General features: G+C 51.6%; 2 protein-coding genes across 2 annotated transcripts in view; both read right to left on the bottom strand.

Moving 5' to 3' along the window:
• On the bottom strand, window positions 1-9,240 carry LOC138355766 (pneumococcal serine-rich repeat protein-like; the record flags this gene model as incomplete). The annotated part of the gene is made up of 1 exon (XM_069311235.1): window positions 1-9,240. A coding segment is annotated over one exon (8,586 nt), but the record flags the coding sequence as incomplete, so codon positions are not given.
• A 762-nt stretch (window positions 9,241-10,002) lies between these two features.
• The window catches only part of LOC123753970 (mucin-21), a 126,409-nt gene continuing 114,995 nt past the window's right edge, over window positions 10,003-21,416 (bottom strand). The window contains exon 4 of the mRNA XM_069307847.1: window positions 10,003-11,340. Within this exon, the coding sequence (XP_069163948.1) occupies window positions 10,134-11,340 (1,207 nt within the window). The 3' untranslated portion in view covers window positions 10,003-10,133. The remainder of the gene's footprint in view (window positions 11,341-21,416) is intronic.

Here is a 21,416-nt window from a genome sequence, read left to right as displayed (position 1 = left end):
TTATTACAACGTGCTTTCATTTTATTTACATAACAACGTGGCATTTATAGTATATTATACAAAACACAATAGTAACTTAATCTACATCTAAGCTAGCAGTTAGTAACAACACGAACATCTAGGAACACACGAGATGCACTTCCCCTTGGAGGAATATTTGAGATACACTTTTTCCTTGGAGGAATATTTGAGATACTTTCCCTAGGAGGCATATTTGAGATACACTTCCCCTTGGAGGAATATTTGAGATACTTCCCCTTGGAGAAATATTTGAGATGCATTTCCCTTTGGAGGAGTATTTGAGACGCACTCCCCCTTGGAGGAATATTTGAGACGCACTTCCCCTTGGAGGAATATTTGAGACGCACTTCCCCTTGGAGGAACACATATGCACTTCCTTTGGGGTAACATTTAAGGTGCATTCCCCTTGGAGGAACACACAAGATACACTTCCCCTTGGAGGGAACATCAGCACTTTGTACTTGCCCGTCTTCAATACTGTCTACTTGAAACCCTCTCCACTCAGCACACAGTTAAAGGCAGCAGACCATTAGCATAATTTGTGAAAACAATTACCAAGTTCTGTGAGAATTATCAACCTACAATGTACTTAATTTGACAGCATATTCTGTGGGAATGATCAAAAAGGAGTGTCTAGAGCTGACCCGTCTTGGCGAGAATAACTGCAACATCCTTAACGTTGGGAATGGTGCCATAGTTCCTCGTGCTGCTGCTGCTGCTGCTGCTGCTGCTGCTGGAACTGTATCCTTGCGAGGTCTGGAACGAGCTGCTTGAGAATTTGCGAACACTGCCTCCACTAGCAGTATGGAGAGTGGTTCCAGACAGTCTGTGTGGCAGCACTGCCCCACCACCACTGGACAGGAAAGATGCTGTATTGAGACCAGGCAGTGCATCTCGACTAGAAGATTCGGGGGAAGAGCTTGAAGGTTTAAGCGATGAACTAGACAAATTTATAGAGCTTAAGCCTAACGATGATTCGGAATTGTCAGTTCCAGCGGCCACCTGGAATGTTTCATGACTACGAGTTGCTTCGACAGGAGCACCTTCGCCAGCCACCGAGATCACCGCCGCACCACCAACGGCCTGACCAGAAGAGGCACCAGATGCCTGTGAGTTGGGCACTTCAGATGTGCTCTCGGAAGAAAATCCAGAGCCCGAGCCACTGGAGCTGCCCGTAGGTAATCCAGATCTGATATCGACGCCTGAAGATAATCCAGAAATTAAACTAGACAAGCTACTTGAATACAATCCAGAAATAGCACTAGTGGAGCTGCCTGAAGTGAATTTGGAACTAATACCAGTTGAACTAGTAACTGCAGAAGTACCATCAGAAACTCCGCCTGGAACACCTTGCCCAGCCAAGATCACTGCTACACTGTCCGGGTTTTGACCAGTTGATGATCTAGTTGAAGATAAAGATGAAAATCTAGTGCCAGAGCTAGCTTCGTTAGAGAAATGAGAGATAGAGGAACTAGGATGTTTAGAGCTGGAACCAGTAACGCTACCTGAAGAGAAACTAGAACCTGTGCCAGATAATCCAGAACCTATTTCAATCGAACTACCAGGAGATAATCCAGAATCGGAACCTAATTCACTACCTGAAGAAAACCCTGAAGCAATACCAACGGAGCTTTCTGGAGATGATGTAAAGCTAACAGCTGAGTTGTCAGAAGAAAATCCAGAAGTGACATCAACGGGGCTCCCAGATGAAAACCCAGAACTTACATAAATAGAGCTACCTAAGGAGGATCCAGAACTGATATCAACAGAGCTACCTAAGGAGGATCCAGAACTGATATCAACAGAGCTACCTAAGGAGGATCCAGAACTGATATCAACAGAGCTACCTAAGGAGGATCCTGGACTGCCATTTGCGATTGTGCCAATAGAGGTGCTCAACGTTTCCTGACTACGAGTAACTGCTGATGGAATACCTTGATGAGCCAAGATCACTGCTACACTCTCACCAGAGCTTGATCCAGTTGAAGGGCTGAATGTTAACGAAGAGCTGGAACTTGACCCAGCTGATAAACTAGAACCAGAGGTACTGGAAAGCTGCGAGTCGGAGCCATCAATAGAGGAGTTAGAAGAGAACCCAGAAATGGGAGCAGTAGAGCTATCTGAAGTGAATTCATTTCTTGAACCACTGGAGCTGCCTGATAACAGTCCAGTGGAGATACCTTGTGGGACTCCAGGACCAACAACAGTGGCGCTATCTGAAGAGGATCCAGAGCCTGTGCTTATTATTCCAGCACCCACAAAATTCTTAACAGCTTCTTGTTCCTGTGTAACCTTTGTTGAAACACCTTGACCAGCAAGGGTCGCTGCTGCACTACCATCGACCAGGCCAACAGAAGGTCCAGAGTTCAATCCATTTGATGTGGTAGATGAAAGTCCAGAACCAAAACTTGATTCAGTAGAGAAGCGAGAGCCAGAGGTGCTAGGGAGCTGGGAATTTAAAACGCCACTAGAGCTGCCTGAAGTGAGGCCAGGACTAATACCAATTGTACCGGTATCAGCAGAGACTTGATAAGCTGTCTGGCCGTCAGCAACACTGGCTGGAACACCTTGCCCAGCCAGGATCACTGCTACATTGTCCCCGCCTTGACCAGTCGATGATCTAGTTGATAAGGATGAAATCGTAGTGCCAGAGCTTGATCCAGCATACAGTTTTGACCCAGAGGCATCAGCGAACGGAAAACTAGAATCATTAATTGGGTTGCCTGAAGATAATTCAGAACTGGAACCAGTTGAGCTGTCAGATGATAATGTGGTAGTAGAACCAATTGAATTTCCTGGTGAAAATCCGGCAATAGAACCAAAGGAGCTTCCGGAAGAGAGTTGAGAGCTGGGGCTACTGGAATCGCTGGAACCTTCAGATGAGAATCCAGAACGAAGGTCAACCGTGGAGGATAGAGTGTTTGCATTATCTCTGTCATTGCTAGAAGAAACCTTTAGTGCATTTGGACTGGTAGTTCCAGATAGACCTCCTTGGCCAGCCAGAACCACTGCTATATTGCCACCAGCTTGGCCAGTGGATGAAAGTTGAGAGTCGGAACTGCCTGCTGTAAATCCAGAACTAGTACTGTCAGCGGAACTTCCCGAGGATAATCCAGAACTAGAATCAGTAGAGCTTTCAGATGTCGATCCGAATCCAGAGCCAATGGAACTTTGTGGTGTAAATCCAGAATCAGATGCAAATCCAAATCCAGCACCACTGGAATCATCAATTCCTAAAGAGGAAGAACCAGGTAGAGAGCCAGGCGTTGAACTCGATGAACCATCTGACCCCAGTAACCCTGATGAGCCTGTAAAGCCGGATGATTGCGACGAAAATCCTGAATTTTCTGTTTCCGGAGGTAAGTTACTGATTATTGGAGGATTATAAAGGTAACCTGCTCCTGGAGGAGGTGTTTTGACTGCAATCTCTGGTGCAGGAATAAAAGAAACTAAACCTTTTATTCCATCATTAGGGTTTGTTAAGCCTCCTGATACACCAGGGCTAAAGGTGGCACTTACTGATCCTTGAGAAGCCTCTGCGAGATTAGAGGAACTGGATAGTTTATTAGAGGGACCAAGTGAAGAACCAGAGAAAGCGGAGTTAGACAGTCCACTACTGGAGCCAAGCGAAGAGCCAGAGATGGAGTAGGAGCCTACCGATATGCTACTGGAATCAATGACAGAACTAGAGGAATCCGATGGTCCACCACTGGAACCAGGCGAACTAGAGATGGCCGAGACTCCTAACAGTTCATTTACAGTTCCACTAGAAGAACTAGTAGAAGTATCCTGACTACGAACGACTCCACCAGCACCACTTCGTCCAGCCTGGGTCACTGTTATTCCTTTAACGACCTGGCCTGATGTGGACTCGGAGTTAAATCGAAGTGAAGAAGTGGTGGAGTGAATAGACTCAGAGCTTGAACTAGATGAAGATATTGAAGAAGGCCTAAAATTATTATGTTTATTTCCGGAGCCAGAGCTGGACGAGTGACCTTCAGAGCCAATTGAGGCCCTGGAGAAAGCTAAAGAGTTAGGAGCTCCACCGCCAGAATGAACATTAGAACTCGAAAAAGAGTTCGAAGAACCATATAGGGAACCACTGGAGGCACCAGAGAAGGCAGCCTGGCCCCGAATAACTTCTGCTGCGCCTTCAGCAACCTGACCAGTTATCCCAGAGACTGAGCCTGCTGAAGAAGCTGATGGAAACCTAGAGCTGATGCTGGATTCAATTGAAGTTGATGAGAACTTGGAATTGGAGACTAATCCAGTTGATGAGGTGGATGGAAAACTAGAGACAGAACCTGGTCCAGTTAAAGAGGGGAATGAAAACACAGAGGATGAAACTTTATTATCAGAACTAGTAGAAGTATCGGAGAAGGTGGAGGAACTTGATGAGCCACTCCCAGAACCACTGGAAACGCCGGAAAATGAAGTTTGACTGCCAATACTTCCAGAAGAAGAATCTTCGACAGCCAGGAATAATGATACTCCTTCACCGACTTGACCAGATGACAAGGAGCCAAATTTAACTGAAGAAGGGGTTGAGAACCTGGAACCAGAACCTGGTCCAGTTTGAAAGGTGGATGAGGCCTTTGGGTCAGAGGTTGATTCAGTTGAAGAAGCGAAAGATGGTTTTGAAATGAAGCCTGATCCTGTTGAAGAAGTGGATAGGAACCCGGAACTGAAGCCTGATCCTACTGAAAAGGTGGATGGAAAACTAGAGACAGAGTTTGATTGAGTTGAAGAGGTAGAGGAGAACCTAGAACCGGAACTTGGTCCCGTTGAAGTGGACGAGAATCTTGTGTTAAAATCTGATATAGGTGAAGAAGTGGATGGAAACCCAGAATGGGTGCCTGAGCCAATTGAAGGGACAGGCGAAAATCTAGAGGAATATAATCCAGGACCAGAAGACCTATTAGAGTTGCTGGAGGAGCTGGACGATTCTTTTCCAGAATCACTGGACGTACTGGAGAAGGCAGCCTGTCGTCGAGCACCCCCAGCAGGAGCATTGTGACCAGACAGAACCACTGCTACACCTTTGATGATCTCAGAGGATGGTCTGGAACCAGCAGGTCCAGTTGATAAAAAGGATGTAAATTTAGAGCCAGTACCTGTTCGAGGTGAAGAGGTGACTAAGAACCTTGAACTAGAGTCTGATCCAGTTGAGGAGATGGGTGAAAATGTAGTGGTGGTAAATCCCTTACTGGAACCAGAAGAACTACTTGAGAAGGTTGAGGAACTGGGCGATGCACTTCCAGAATCAGTGGAAGAACTGGGGGATGCAGCCTGTCCACGAGCCAGGACGACTGCTACACCTTGAATGATCTCACTGGATGGTCTGGAGCCAGGTCTAGGTGATGAAGTAGAGGTGAATCTAGAACCAGCAGCTGATCCAGTTGAAGAGGTGGATGAGAATCTCGAATCAGAACTCAACACAGTCGGAGTGGATGTAAATCTGGAACCAGAGCCTGAGCCAGCTGAAGAGGTCTCTGAAAACCTAATGTTGTTAAATCCAATACCAGAGCCAGCAGACGCACCAGAGAGGGTGGAGCTGGACGATCCACTACCAGAAATGCTAGAAGCACCAGAGAAGGAAGCTTGTTCACGAGAATCTCCAGCAGTTGTACCTTGACCAGCTAAGATAACTGCTACACCTTCAGTGATCTGACTAGATGGTCTCGTTCCAGGTGCAGTTGCAGAAGTGGGCGGAAAACTAGAGCTAGAGCCTGAGCCAGTTGAAGGGGTAAATGACAATCTAGATCCAGTAGAATGATCTGAGAAGATGGAGGTGCTTGTGACTCCACTCTTAGAACCACTGGAGCCTACAGAGAAGGCAACCTTGTCAAGAGTACTACTAGGAGGGGAGCTCTGGCCAGCCAGGCTCTCTGCTATACCTGTACCAGCCTCACCAGACGATAAATTGTTTGATGAAGTGGGTAAAAGTCTTGAAATGGAAAATCCACTTCCAGAATCATCAGCTGTAGTAGAGGAAGACGAACCACTTCCGGGTTCAAGAGAAACATCAAAGGATGTAGAGGAGACAGAAGGACCATTTAACAAGTTCAAAGACGTGTCTGGTAAAGTGGAGGGATCTAATGATTCACTTCCAGAAGGAGAAGAGAGGCCAAACGTTCCAATTCCGGAACCCCGGGAAGTGGATTCTTGGGAAGTCTTAGTAGCAGTAGAGAAGACCGTAGATTCTGAAACACCTGAAGGGTCGGAGAACGCCGCTGATATACCTGACTCTTGGGAAGCACTAGAAGAAGCAGAAAACCCCCTCGAATTGGTCGGTCCACTTCCATATGCTTGTGAAAAACCAGATGAAGATGAGAAGCCAGTTGTTCTACTTCCGGATCCGTGGGAAGCCCCAGAAACAGCAGAGAAACCCGTAGATATACCAGACCCTCGGGAAGCATCGGAACCAGAGGAGCCCGGCGATGCACTTCCAGACCCTTGAGAAAGACCAGAAGTAGGTGAGAAGCCAGTCGTTCCACTTCCGGTTCCTTGGGAAGCACCAGAAGATGATGAAAAGCCAGTCGTTCCACTTCTGGTTTCTTGGGAAGCACCAGAGGACGATGAGAAGCCAGTCGTTCCACTTAGGGATCCTGGGGAAGCACCAGAAGATGAGAAGCCAGTCGTTCCACTTACGGATGCTTGTGAAGCACCAGAAGACGATGAGAAGCCAGTCGTTCCACTTCCGGATCCCTGTGAAGCACCAGAAGACGACAAGAAGCCAGTCGTTCCACTTCCGGATCCTAGAGAAGCACCAGAAGAAAAGCCATTTATTCCACTTCCGGATCCTTGTGAAGCATCAGAAGATGATGAGAAGCCAGTTGTTCCACTTCCGGTTCCTTGGGTAGCACCAGGAGATGATGAGAAGCCAGTCGTTACACTTCCGGATCCTTGTGAAGCATCAGAAGATGATGAGAATCCAGTCGTTCCACTTCCGGATGCTTGTGAAGCACCAGAAGCATAGCCAGTTATTCCACTTCCGGATCCTTGTGAAGCATCAGAAGACGATGAGAAGCCAGTCGTTCCACTTCTGGGTGCTTCTGAAGCACCAGAAGACGATGAGAAGCCAGTTGTTTCACTTCCGGATCCTTGTGAAGCACCTGAAGTTGATAATAAGCCAGTAGTTCCACTTCCGGTTCCTTGTGAAGCACCAGAAGACGACGAGAAGCCAGTCGTTCCACTTCCGGATCCCTGTGAAGCACCAGAAGACGATGAAAAGCCAGTTGTTCCACTTCCGGTTCCTTGAGAAGCACCAGAAGACGATAAGAATCCAGTCGTTCCACTTCCGGTTCCTTGTGAAGCACCAGAAGACGACGAGAAGCCGGTCGTTCCACTTCCGGTTCCTTGAGAAGCACCAGAAGACGATAAGAATCCAGTCGTTCCACTTCCGGTTCCTTGTAAAGCACCAGAAGACGATGAGATGCCAGTCGTTCCACTTCCGGATCCTACGGAAGCACCAGAAGCAAAGCCAGTTATTCCACTTCTGGTACCTTGGGAAGCACCAGAGGACGATGAGAATCCAGTCGTTCCACTTCCGGTTCCTTGTGAAGCACCAGAAGACGATGAGAAGCCAGTAGTTCCACTTCCGGTTCCTTGTGAAGCACCAGAAGATGATGAGAAGCCAGTAGTTCCACTTCCGGTTCCTTGTGAAGCACCAGAAGACGACGAGAAGCCAGTCGTTCCACTTCCGGTTCCTTGTGAAGCACCAGAAGACGATGAGAAGCCAGTAGTTCCACTTCCGGTTCCTTGTGAAGCACCAGAAGATGATGAGAAGCCAGTCGTTCCACTTCCGGATCCTTGTGAAGCACCAGAAGTTGATAATAAGCCAGTAGTTCCACTTCCGGTTCCTTGTGAAGCACCAGAAGATGATGAGAAGCCAGTCGTTCCACTTCCGATTCCTTGGGAAGCACCAGAAGACGATGAGATGCCAGTCGTTCCACTTCCGGATCCTAGGGAAGCACCAGAAGCAAAGCCAGTTATTCCACTTCCGGTACCTTGTGAAGCACCAGAAGATGATGAGAAGCCAGTCGTTCCACTTCCGGATCCTTGTGAAGCACCAGAAGTTGATAATAAGCCAGTAGTTCCACTTCCGGTTCCTTGTGAAGCACCAGAAGACAACGAGAAGCCAGTCGTTCCACTTCCGGATCCCTGTGAAGCATCAGAAGACGATAAGAAGCCAGTCGTTTCACTTATGGATTCTTGTGAAGCACTAGAAGACGATGAGAAGCCAATCGTTCCACTTTTGAATGCTTGTGAAGCACCAGAAGACGATGAGAATCCAGTCGTTCCACTTCCGGTTCCTTGTGAAGCACCAGAAGACGATAAGAATCCAGTCGTTCCACTTCCGGTTTCTTGTGAAGCACCAGAAGGCGACGAGAAGCCAATCGTTCCACTTCCGATTCCTTGTAAAGCTCCAGAAGACGATGAGATACCAGTCGTTCCACTTCCGGATCCTTGGGAAGCACCAGAAGCAAAGCCAGTTGTTCCACTTCCGGTACCTTGGGAAGCACCAGAAGACAATGAGAAGCCAGTCGTTCTACTTCCGGATCCTAGGGAAGCACCAGAAGCAAAGCCAGTTATTCCACTTCCAGATCCTAGTGAAGCACCAGAGGACGATGATATGCCAGTCGTTCCACTTCCGGATGCTTGTGAAGCACCAGAAGACGACGAGAAGCCAGTCGTTTCACTTCCGGATCCTTGTGAAGCACCAGAGGACGATGAGAAGCCAGTCGTTCCACTTCCGATTCCTTGTGAAGCACCAGAAGATGATGAGAAGCCAGTCGTTCCACTTCCGGATCCTTGTGAACCACCAGAAGATGATGAGAAGCCAGTCGTTCCACTTCCGGATCCTTGTGAAGCACCAGAAGTTGATAATAAGCCAGTAGTTCCACTTCCGGTTCCTTGTGAAGCAACAGAAGACGACGAGAAGCCAGTAGTTCCACTTCCGGTTCCTTGTGAAGCAACAGAAGACGATGAGAATCCATTCGTTCCACTTCCGGTTCCTTGTGAAGCACCAGAAGACGATAAGAATTCAGTCGTTCCACTTCCGGTTCCTTGTGAAGCACCAGAAGACGACGAGAAGCCAATCGTTCCACTTCCGGATCCTTGTGAAGCACCAGAAGACGATAAGATGCCAGTCGTTCCACTTCCGGATGCCTTGTGAAGCACCAGAAGACGACGAGAAGCCAGTCGTTTCACTTCCGGATCCTAGTGAAGCACCAGAGGACGATGAGAAGCCAGTCGTTCTACTTCCGATTCCTTGTGAAGCACCAGAAGACGATGAGAAGCCAGTCGTTCCACTTCCGGATCCTTGTGAACCTCCAGAAGCAAAGCCAGTTATTACACTTCCGGTTCCTTGGGAAGCACCAGAGGACGATGAGAAGCCAGTCGTCCCACTTCCGGATCCTTGTGAAACACCAGAAGACGATGAGAAGCCAATCGTTCCACTTCCGGTTCCTTGTGAAGCACCAGAAGACGATGAGATACCAGTCGTTCCACTTCTGGATCCTAGGGAAGCACCAGAAGCAAAGCCAGTTATTCCACTTCCGGTACCTTGGGAAGCACCAGAGGACGACGAGTAGCCAGTTGTTCTACTTCCGGATCCTAGTGAAGCACCAGAGGACGATGAGATGCCAGTCGTTCCACTTCCGGATGCCTGTGAAGCACCAGAAGACGACGAGAAGCCAGTCGTTCCACTTCCGGATGCTTGTGAAGCACCAGAAGACGATGAGAAGCCAGTCGTTCCACTTCCGGATGCTTGTGAAGCACCAGAAGAGGACGAGAAGCCAGTCGTTTCACTTCCGGATCCTAGTGAAGCACCAGAGGACGATGAGAAGCCAGTCGTTCCACTTCCGATTCCTTGTGAAGCACCAGAAGACGATGAGAAGCCAGTCGTTCCACTTCCGGATGTTTGTGAAGCACCAGAAGACGATGAGAAGCCAGTCGTTCCACTTCCGGATCCTAGTGAAGCACCAGAGGACGATGAGAAGCCAGTCGTTCCACTTCCGATTCCTTGTGAAGCACCAGAAGACGATGAGGAGCCAGTCGTTCTACTTCCGGATCCTAGGGAAGCACCAGAAGATGAGAAGCCAGTCGTTCTACTTCCGGATGCTTGTGAAGCACCAGAAGACGACGAGAATCCGGTCGTTCCACTTCCGGTTCCTTGTGAAGCACCAGAAGACGATGAGAAGCCAGTCGTTCCACTTCCAGATGCTTGTGAAGCACCCGAAGCAAAGCCAGTTATTCCACTTCCGGATCCTAGGGAAGCACCAGAAGATGAGAAGCCAGTCGTTCCACTTCCGGATGCTTGTGAAGCACCAGAAGACGATGAGAAGCCAATCGTTCCACTTCTGATTCCTTGTGAAGCACCAGAAGATGATGAGAAGCCAGACGTTCCACTTCCGGATCCTAGTGAAGCACCAGAAGACGACGAGAAGCCAGTCGTTCCACTTCCGGATGTTTGTGAAGCACCAGAAGACGATGAGAAGCCAATCGTTCCACTTCTGATTCCTTGTGAAGCACCAGAAGATGATGAGAAGCCAGACGTTCCACTTCCGGATCCTAGTGAAGCACCAGAAGACGACGAGAAGCCAGTCGTTCCACTTCTGGAGGCTTGTGAAGCCCCAGACGATGAGATACCAGTCGTTCCACTTCCGGTCCCTTGTGAAGCACCAGAAGACGACGAGAAGCCAGTCGTTCCACTTCCGGATCCTAGTGAAGCACCAGAGGACGATGAGAAGCCAGTCGTTCCACTTCTTGATGCTTGGGAAGCACCAGAAGACTGATGAGAAGCCAGTCGTTCCACTTCCGGATGCATGTGAAGCACTAGAAGGTGACGAAAATCCAGTCGTTCCACTTCCGGATCCTTGTGAAGCACCAGAAGACGACGAGAAGCCAGTCGTTCCACTTCCGGATGCATGTGAAGCACCAGAAGACAATGAGAAGCCAGTCGTTCCACTTCCGGATCCTTGTGAAGCACCAGAAGACGATGAGAAGTCAGTCGTTCCACTTCCGGATGCATGTGAAGCACTAGAAGGTGACGACAAGGCAGTCGTTCGAATTCTGGATCCTTGTGAAGCACCAGAAGATGATGAGATGCCAGTCGTTCCACTTCCGGGTCTTTGTGAAGCACCTGAAGATAAGCCAGTCGTTCCACTTACAGATCCACGTGAAGCACCAAAAGATGATGAGAAGCCAGTCGTTTCACTTTTGGATGCTTTTGAAGCTCCAGAAGGCGATGAGAAGCCGTTCGTTCCACTTCTGGATGCTTGTGAAGCCCCAGATGTTGAGAAGCCAGTCGTTCCACTTCCGGTTCCTCGTGAAGCTCCAGAAGACGATGAGAAAGCCGTTCGTTCCACTTCTGGATGCTTGTGAAGCCCCAGATGTTGAGAAGCCAGTCGTTCCACTTCCGGTTCCTCGTGAAGCACCAGAAGATGATGAGAAGCCAATCGTTCCACTTCCGGATCCTTGGGAAGCACCAGAAAAAGCTGACAATTCTGTAGATTCACTCTTGGATTCTAGGGAAGCACCGGAAGTAATGGAAACGCCTGCAGATCCACTTCTTGATCCTTGTGAAATACCAGAAGTATCTGCAAAGCCCGTTGACCCATTAGAAGAGCCTCTTGAAGCATCGGAAGATGAAGAATGGCCCGTCGTTCCACTTGCAGATTCTCTGGAAGCACTGGAAGCAGCGGGTAAGCTGTTTAACGATCCGAAGGAAGATGCAGAACTTCCACGGTGGATCACTGGTCGAAAGCCTCTCTCATCAGCGACGTACTCAACAAGGAAGCTCTCTCCGTTAGGGGCCGTCCACCTGTCAGGTGGAAATGACAATTGAATCGACTAACCACCCATGAATGTTTATCAGAAAAAGACACACTCGAAGTTATAAAAATGGAATGAGTTAGGAAAATAAAGAGCTATATTCTCTGTTTATCTGTCTATTGAATGTCTGATGTAGGTCGGTCAGTGTCGGCCGACCGTAATGCGGGGAAGAGAAGGGAAATGTCTGATTATTCTTGGGTGGAGGGTAGAGGGGGCTGGTGGGGGGTTGGAGGGGAGGAGGGAAATGAAAAAGCTGTCTCCATTATAACAACTGTGGTTTATAATATTACTTTACCACAGATGTGGTTTTTCCTACTATAATAACGACTCTATTTTATGATCATCTATCATATGTGGCGGGCTGAGAGGGAGAAGAGATAGGTTGAGCACGAGTTATTGGTCGGGAGTAGGAGAGAGGCTGAAAGTAAGAGATGGAGAGACGGAATGAGAAAGTGGTAGAGTGAAAGAGAGAGAGAGGGAGAGAAAATTAAGAATGTGAGATAATTGTTTTATTTTGTTATTTATATATATATACAAGAGTCCTTACATTCTTGTACAGCCACTAGCACGCATAGCGTTTCGGGCAAGTCCTTAATCCTATGTTACCCGTAATACGACCCAGCCAAATCGTTTAACGAGTAGATACCCATTTCACTGTTGGGTAAACAGAGGCTACAGTTAAGGATTGGCGCCTAGTAAATCCTCCCCGGCCAGGATACGAACCCAGGTCAAAGCACTCGCAAAATGCCAGGCGAGTGTCTTACCACTACACCACGGGGACTGCATAATAATGAGGTAGAATTCGATAAAGATAGAGAATGAGAGTGAGATCAGTGAGCCAGAGAAGGAGAGAGAAATGGAGATGTTGAGCCATCCCGGAGTTAAACACAGTTGTGCGAAATACCATTATCTTTTAAGGCCTTTGTAGATGTATATTAGTTAGGTACACAACCAAGAAGTTCAAGATCGTCGAGGACGCCGCTGGTAGTACGCCGCGTAGTGTTGGGCCTCCCGAGTGTGACCCCCCAGTGGTCCACCAGCAGCACTTCTCTCCCAAGCAAACTGGATTATGCCACCAGCGAGTACACACACATTAGTTAGCGATGTGACCAGAGAGAGAGTGAGGGGGTGGGGGAAGGCAGGGATAGGAGTGAGGAGGGAATGAGAAATGAAGACCCTAGACCCGGCTGACGCACTCACGAGTATGATCCTCTGACTGCTGGAGGCTTGTCCCTGGTGGCGCTGGACGCATACTCGCTGTGACGGATCGACTCAGCCACGACGGTGAAGCGCTCACTGATGGGCTGGTTGTGGGCCGGTTGGTGCAGGCCGTTATCGAGTGTTGGGACCTGCGTCCGCTGGTGCTGGTGGCTGTCATGCCGCGGGAGGTAGTGCTGGCCGCCGTGGGCTACATCGCCAAGCTTCGCTGTCACGGCAAGACCCACAAGAACCGCAATCACCTGCAACATTATATGGCACCTCTGGCAAATGGCAGAAATGTTACAGCGTCACATTAGGCTCAGGAACGGCATCTCAGTTCCCAGCCTAATGTATAATTTTGTATATAATATATGAAGGCCTAGTCTTTTTAGGCTGTATTTTGAGATGTATTTAAGAGAAATTGGGCTACTCTAAGTATTAGTTTTACATATTTATGTCGGCATTATTTTTTGTTTTCGTTCAAAATTTAAAACTTAATCATATTAGTCGAATACAAGTCATTATTAACTATATACAAAACTGACATTGAGGGTTTATTGCGCAAAATTTTCAGTACTAAAATGATATTTAATATTTTTAATATTTGAATTATTTTTATCTGCCAAATTTTATAATGATTTTTTATTAAGTTAATAATATTTCCTCCACGTCAATTATAGATGCGTATATCATCTTTCCAAAGATACCAAACAAAGGATTTTGTAATTACAACATTTGTTAAGAGTGACGGACAGTTTAGTTAGCTGTACGGTAGCCTAGAGTAGGCAGTCTTAGGAGACTTTTATTAAGATACCTGGTAATGTATTATTTTTGCAATTAAATATTTAGATTTTTTCTTAGACAATGGTGATTAAGCTTTCTCTAAATGAATACATTTTCTGCACTATATCACATATGGATGTGTGTCACTCGCTGCCACTAGCACAGCTGCCACTAACTGCCACTAGCACAGCTGCCACTAGCTGTGGCAGTGGCACAGCTGCCACTAGCTGTGGCAGTGGCACAGCTGGCACAGCACAGCTGGCACAGCACAGCTGCCACTAACTGCCACTAGCACAGCTGCCACTAGCTGTGGCAGTGGCACAGCTGCCACTAGCTGTGGCAGTGGCACAGCTGGCACAGCACAGCTGGCACAGCACTAGCACAGCTGCCACTCACTGTCACTAGCGCAGCTGCCACTAACTGCCACTACCACAGCTGCCACTCACTGCCACTAACATAGCTGCCACTCACTGCTACTAGCACAGCTGCCACTCACTGCCACTAGCACAGCTGCCACTCACTGCCACTAACATAGCTGCCACTCATTGCCACTAACATAGCAGCCACTCACTGCCACTACCACAGCTGCCACTCACTGCCACTAACACAGCTGTCACTCGCTGCCACTACCACAGCTGCCACTCACTGCCACTACCACAGCTGCCACTCACTGCCACTACCACAGCTGTCACTACCACAGCTGCCACTCACTGCCACTACCACAGCTGCCACTCACTGCCACTACCACAGCTGCCACTACCACAGCTGCCACTCACTGCCACTACCACAGCTGCCACTACCACAGCTGTCACTCACTGCCACTACCACAGCTGCCACTACCACAGCTGCCACTCGCTGCCACTCACTGCCACTACCACAGCTGCCACTCACTGCCAGTACCACAGCTGCCACTCGCTGCCACTACCACAGCTGCCACTCACTGCCACTACCACAGCTGCCACTCGCTGCCACTACCACAGCTGCCACTCGCTGCCACTACCACTAGCACAGCTGCCACTCACTGCCACTACCACTAGCACAGCTGCCACTCACTGCCACTACCACAGCTGCCACTCACTGTCACTACCACAGCTGCCACTCACTGCCACTACCACAGCTGTCACTCGCTGCCACTATCACAGCTGTCACTCGCTGCCACTACCACAGCTGTCACTCGCTGCCACTACCACAGCTGTCACTCGCTGCCACTATCACAGCTGCCACTCACTGCCACTACCACAGCTCCCACTACCACAGCTGTCACTCGCTCCCACTACCACAGCTGTCACTCGCTCCCACTACCACAGCTGCCACTACCACAGCTGTCACTCGCTGCCACTACCACAGCTGTCACTCGCTCCCACTACCACAGCTGTCACTCGCTGCTACTACCACAGCTGTCACTCGCTGCTACTACCAAAGCTGCCACTACCACAGCTGTCACTCGCTGCCACTACCACAGCTGTCACTCGCTGCCACTACCACAGCTGTCACTCGCTGCCACTACCACAGCTGTCACTCGCTCCCACTACCACAGCTGCCACTCGCTCCCACTACCACAGCTGCCACTCGCTCCCACTACCACAGCTGCCACTCGCTGCCACTGCCACAGCTGTCACTCGCTGCTACTACCACAGCTGTCACTCGCTGCCACTACCACAGCTGTCACTCGCTGCTACTACCACAGCTGTCACTCGCTGCCACTACCACAGCTGCCACTCACTCCCACTACCACAGCTGCCACTCACTCCCACTGCCACAGCTGCCACTCACTCCCACTACCACAGCTGCCACTCACTCCCACTACCACAGCTGCTACTCACTCCCACTACCACAGCTGCCACTCACTCCCACTACCACAGCTGCCACTCGCTCCCACTACCACAGCTGCCACTCACTCCCACTGCCACAGCTACCACTCACTCCCACTGTCACAGCTGTCACTCACTCCCACTACCACAGCTGCCACTCACTCCCACTGCCACAGCTGCCACTCACTCCCACTACCACAGCTGCCACTCGCTCCCACTACCACAGCTGCCACTCGCTCCCACTACCACAGCTGCCACTCGCTCCCACTGCCACAGCTGTCACTCGCTCCCACTGCCACAGCTGTCACTCGCTCTCACTGCCACAGCTGTTACTCACTCCCACTGCCACAGCTGTGACTCACTCCCACTACCACAGCTGCCATTCGCTCCCATTGCCACAGCTGTCACTACCACAGCTGACACTCGCTGCCACTGCCACAGTTGCCACTCGCTGCCACTACCACAGCTGCCATTCGCTGCCACTACCACAGCTGCCACTCGCTGCCACAGCTGCCACTACCACAGCTCCCACTGCCACAGCTGTCACTCACTGCTACTAGCATAGCAGACACTCGCTCCCGCTACTATAGCTGACACTCGCTCCCACTGCCACAGCTGTCACTACCACAGCTGACACTCGCTGCCACTGCCACAGTTGCCACTCGCTGCCACTACCACAGCTGCCACTCGCTGCCACTACCACAGCTGCCACTACCACAGCCTCCGAGTGAAGACTCACAGCGGTCTTCATCATGGACGGCGCCACCTGAGTGTCTCACCGGTATGAAGTCTGGGCAGGTTTCTCCCGCTTATATACCCGGCCTCTTGTCCTCCTGGTCTGCCCCTCCCTCCCCTCCGTCTCTCTCTCTTCCTGTCTTGTTGCCTTTCCCACCTCCCTCTCCCTCCCCCCTGTCCCAGAGTATCCTCTCTCCCCTTTATTACTCCTTCCCGTTGCTTTCCTTCATAGGTTCCCGTTCCACATGCCGGGAATCTGTTTAGGCTATTCCTTTGTTTATGTTCTGGTGTGGTTTCCCGTCTGGTATATCCCCTCTGCTCCCTTTCCTCTGTCTACGTTCTGTTCCATGACCCGGCTTTCCTGAAGCATTCCTTCCCACTCTCTTCCTTCCTCTCACACCTCCTAGGCCTCTTATATCACGTGTTGCTTTGTCTTTTTCTTTCCCATGACCTAGAATTCTTTTCCTCAAACAGGTTTTTGTGTCCTTCCCTCTTGCTTCCCTGCGCCCACCTTCCTTCCCTCCCTCCCTATCCCTTCTATCCCTACCTCTACCCTCCCTGCCTCTTCCCTCCCCTACCTCTTTTCTCCCTACCTCTTCTTTCCCCCTCGTTCCTTCCCTCCCTCTCTCCCTACTCCTTCCCTCCCTCTCTCCCTACTCCTTCCCTCTCTCCCTCCTACTCCTTCCCTCCCTCTCTCCCTACTCCTTCCCTCTCTCCCTCCTACTCCTTCCCTCCCTCTCTCCTTCTCTCCCTAGCAGAGGAGGAGGAGAGATCTTATCTCTCCTTCAAGACTACAATAAGAGTTCCCTATATTATTATAGTCCTGTTGGCTTGGCGCTTTCTCCTGATAGTTCCCTACTCCCTCCCTCCCTCCCTCTCCTTCTCTCCCTCTCTCCCACCCTCTCCTTCCCTCCCTCCCTCCCTCCCTCTCCTTCTCTCCCTCTTTCTTACCTTCCATCTATCCTGTCTTCCAAGACCAGTGACTATACATCCTTTCATTTTCCACATTCCTTTCCTTGCCCTTGACCTTCCCATCCCTTTGGCCTCTCCGTGTCTTAATTGGCACGTTCCAGTGTTATCCTGTTCCGTAACCTGTCCCAGTATTATCCTCTTCCTCCACCTTTCCCCTTCCAGTGGTGTCCCCTGTGGTCCATACACTGTCTCATATACTCCCATTCCGTTGTCCCAGTTATGTATGCTCTTCATTTTCTTTCAACTCATCCGTTCCATAAGGCCCGATTGTTCCCTTTTCCACATGTTCCATAAGCCCCTTCCTTTCTGTTCCATTAGCCCTCTCCTTTCTGTTGCATATCCACCCTATGCTCTCCTGTCACTATGTTCTATCCTAATTTGTCTCATTTGTTCCTTTCCCTCTTTCCCATATATACTTTAAGTGAAGGTTCACATGCCCTCTGGTTCTTTGCTTGATGCACCCTCCTGGCTTATGCCTCATATAATACCTGCTTCATTTTGTCTTATGTGCTCTATCCCTGTTCTCTATACCCCACCCCTGCTGGCTATGCCCCACCCCTGCTGGCTATGCCCCACCCCTGCTGCCTATGCCCCACCTCTGCTGCCTATGCCCCACCCCTGCTGCCTATGCCCCACCCCTGCTGCCTATGCCCCACCCCTGCTGCCTATGCCCCACCCCTGCTGCCTATGCCCCACCCCTGCTGCCTATGCCCCATCCCTGCTGCCTATGCCCCACCCCTGCTGGCTATGCCCCACCCCTGCTGGCTATGCCCCACCCCTGCTGCCTATGCCCCACCTCTGCTGCCTATGCCCCACCCCTGCTGCCTATGTCCCACCCCTGCTGGCTATGCTCCATCCCTGCTGCCTATGCCCCACCCCTGCTGCCTATGCCCCATCCCTGCTGGCTATGCCCCACCCCTGCTGCCTATGCCCCATCCCTGCTGCCTATGCCCCACCCCTGCTGGCTATGCCCCACCCCTGCTGCCTATGCCCCACCCCTGCTGGCTATGCCCCACCCCTGCTGCCTATGCCCCACCCCTGCTGCCTATGCCCCACCCCTGCTGACTATGCCCCAACCCTGCTGGCTATGCTCCATCCCTGCTGCCTATGCCCCACCCCTGCTGCCTATGCCCCACCCCTGCTGGCTATGCCCCACCCCTGCTGCCTATGCCCCACCCCTGCTGGCTATGCCCCATCCCTGCTGCCTATGCCCCATCCCTGCTGCCTATGCCCCACCCCTGCTGCCTATGCCCCACCCCTGCTGCCTATGCCCCACCCCTGCTGCCTATGCCCCATCCCTGCTGCCTATGCCCACCCCTGCTGGCTATGCCCCACCCCTGCTGCCTATGCCCCACCTCTGCTGCCTATGCCCCATCCCTGCTGGCTATGCCCCACCCTTGCTGGCTATACCCACCCCTGCTGCCTATGCCCCACCCCTGCTGCCTATGCCCCACCCCTGCTGGCTATGCCCCACCCCTGCTGCCTATGCCCCACCCCTGCTGCCTATGCCCCAACCCTGCTGGCTATGCTCCATCCCTGCTGCCTATGCCCCACCCCTGCTGCCTATGCCCCACCCCTGCTGGCTATGCCACATCCCTGCTGGCTATGCCCCACCCCTGCTGGCTATACCCACCCCTGCTGCCTATGCCCCATCCCTGCTGCCTATGCCCCATCCCTGCTGCCTATGCCCCACCCCTGCTGCCTATGCCCCACCCCTGCTGCCTATGCCCCACCCCTGCTGGCTATGCCCCACCCCTGCTGCCTATGCCCCACCCCTGCTGGCTATGCCCCACCCCTGCTGCCTATGCCCCACCCCTGCTGGCTATGCCCCACCCCTGCTGCCTATGCCCCACCTCTGCTGCCTATGCCCCACCCCTGCTGCCTATGCCCCAACCCTGCTGGCTATGCTCCATCCCTGCTGCCTATGCCCCACCCCTGCTGCCTATGCCCCACCCCTGCTGCCTATGCCCCATCCCTGCTGGCTATGCCCCACCCCTGCTGCCTATGCCCCACCCCTGCTGCCTATGCCCCATCCCTGCTGGCTATGCCCCACCCCTGCAGCCTATGCCCCACCCCTGCTGCCTATGCTCCACCCCTGCTGCCTATGCCCCACCCCTGCTGCCTATGCCCCACCCCTGCTGCCTATGCCCCACCCCTGCTGCCTATGCCCCACCCCTGCTGGCTATGCCCCACCCCTGCTGCCTATGCCCCACCCCTGCTGCCTATGCCCCAACCCTGCTGGCTATGCTCCATCCCTGCTGCCTATGCCCCACCCCTGCTGCCTATGCCCCACCCCTGCTGGCTATGCCACATCCCTGCTGGCTATGCCCCACCCCTGCTGGCTATACCCACCCCTGCTGCCTATGCCCCACCCCTGCTGGCTATGCCCCACCCCTGCTGCCTATGCCCCACCCCTGCTGGCTATGCCCCACCCCTGCTGCCTATGCCCCACCTCTGCTGCCTATGCCCCACCCCTGCTGCCTATGCCCCAACCCTGCTGGCTATGCTCCATCCCTGCTGCCTATGCCCCACCCCTGCTGCCTATGCCCCACCCCTGCTGCCTATGCCCCATCCCTGCTGGCTATGCCCCACCCCTGCTGCCTATGCCCCACCCCTGCTGCCTATGCCCCATCCCTGCTGGCTATGCCCCACCCCTGCAGCCTATGCCCCACCCCTGCTGCCTATGCTCCACCCCTGCTGCCTATGCCCCACCCCTGCCGCCTATGCCCCACCCCTGCTGCCTATGCCCCACCCCTGCTGCCTATGCCCAACCCCTGCTGACTATGCCCCATCCCTGCTGCCTATGCCCCACCCCTGCTGCCTATGCCCCACCCCTGCTGCCTATGCCCCACCCCTGCTGGCTATGCCCCACACCCCTGCTGGCTATGCCCTATCCCTGCTGCCTATGCCCCACCCCTGCTGGCTATGCCCCACACCCCTGCTGGCTATGCCCCCTACATGGTTGCAGGTATGGTCAGTAATCCCAGGACCGGCCTCCACCCAGCCGTCTGGCTCGCCCACGCCCTCCACAACACTGCCACTCTCAGGTATGGTCTTCCCCAGGTACACCCACACCTGTGCATAGGGAATTGGGGGGGGGGGGGATGGGGAGAGAGAGGGAGACAGAGATAAAGTTAAAGCTAGAGAAAGAGGTATAGAGATGCCTCAAGATCGAGGTCACACAGAAGTCAGTGTCTCTCTAGGTTAATGTCACACAAAGGTCAATACCATTGCCTGGTGCAGCTAACAGAAGAGACTGTGTGGACTCATCCAATCCCAAACCTGCCTCCGAACAATAGTGTATGACCCCCTCAGGTGGAGAACCTTAGGTACCAACAGGTACACTGTATGTTACAAACACACGAGTCCACCGCACCAGAGAACAAGTAGCCACCACCGTCGGTGACTCTTCCCGCGGATCTGCTACTGTATAAACCAAAATCAAGAAGAAACGTGTATCATCCACACCGCCCCAAAGCTGACCTTGTCCTACTGACTCACACAGGTCCGTCAACACGGTCCACTGACGCCTCGGTCGGTCAGCATTAGCCAAGTAGTAGCAGCAGCGTTCCATAACTGATCCAGTAGAGTGTAAACGATGTCTCCATACCTCAAACTGCAGTGTTCGCTATCAAATTGTCCATTTAACACGTATTTGACAATGCTAATAATAGTGTAATGCTTAAGACAAACCCTAAGACAGGCATTCAGACCCAAGACACTCAGCCGGTATGTACATATAACCATGGTCCTCCTTCAGTACCTTTCAACTGTAAAGAAGAAAAGTCCGCATTAACTGGATAACTTGTCGTATAGGGATGTTTGGAAATTGAATTACATATAAACATGGCAGATATGTTACCAGGTACTGGTCACCCACCTTCAGTATAGACAACACCAGGGGTACAGGTCACCCACCTTCAGTATAGACAACACCAGGGGTACAGGTCACCCACCTTCAGTATAGACAACACCAGGGGTACAGGTCCCCCAACTTCAGTATAGACAACACCAGGGGTACAGGTCACCCACCTTCAATATAGACAACACCAGGGG

This window comes from Procambarus clarkii, chromosome 6, assembly GCF_040958095.1.
Source record: "Procambarus clarkii isolate CNS0578487 chromosome 6, FALCON_Pclarkii_2.0, whole genome shotgun sequence".
NCBI classification, from domain to species: domain Eukaryota; kingdom Metazoa; phylum Arthropoda; class Malacostraca; order Decapoda; family Cambaridae; genus Procambarus; species Procambarus clarkii.
Note: the sequence above shows the minus strand (reverse complement) of the source record. Positions and strands in the feature narration are given on the sequence as shown.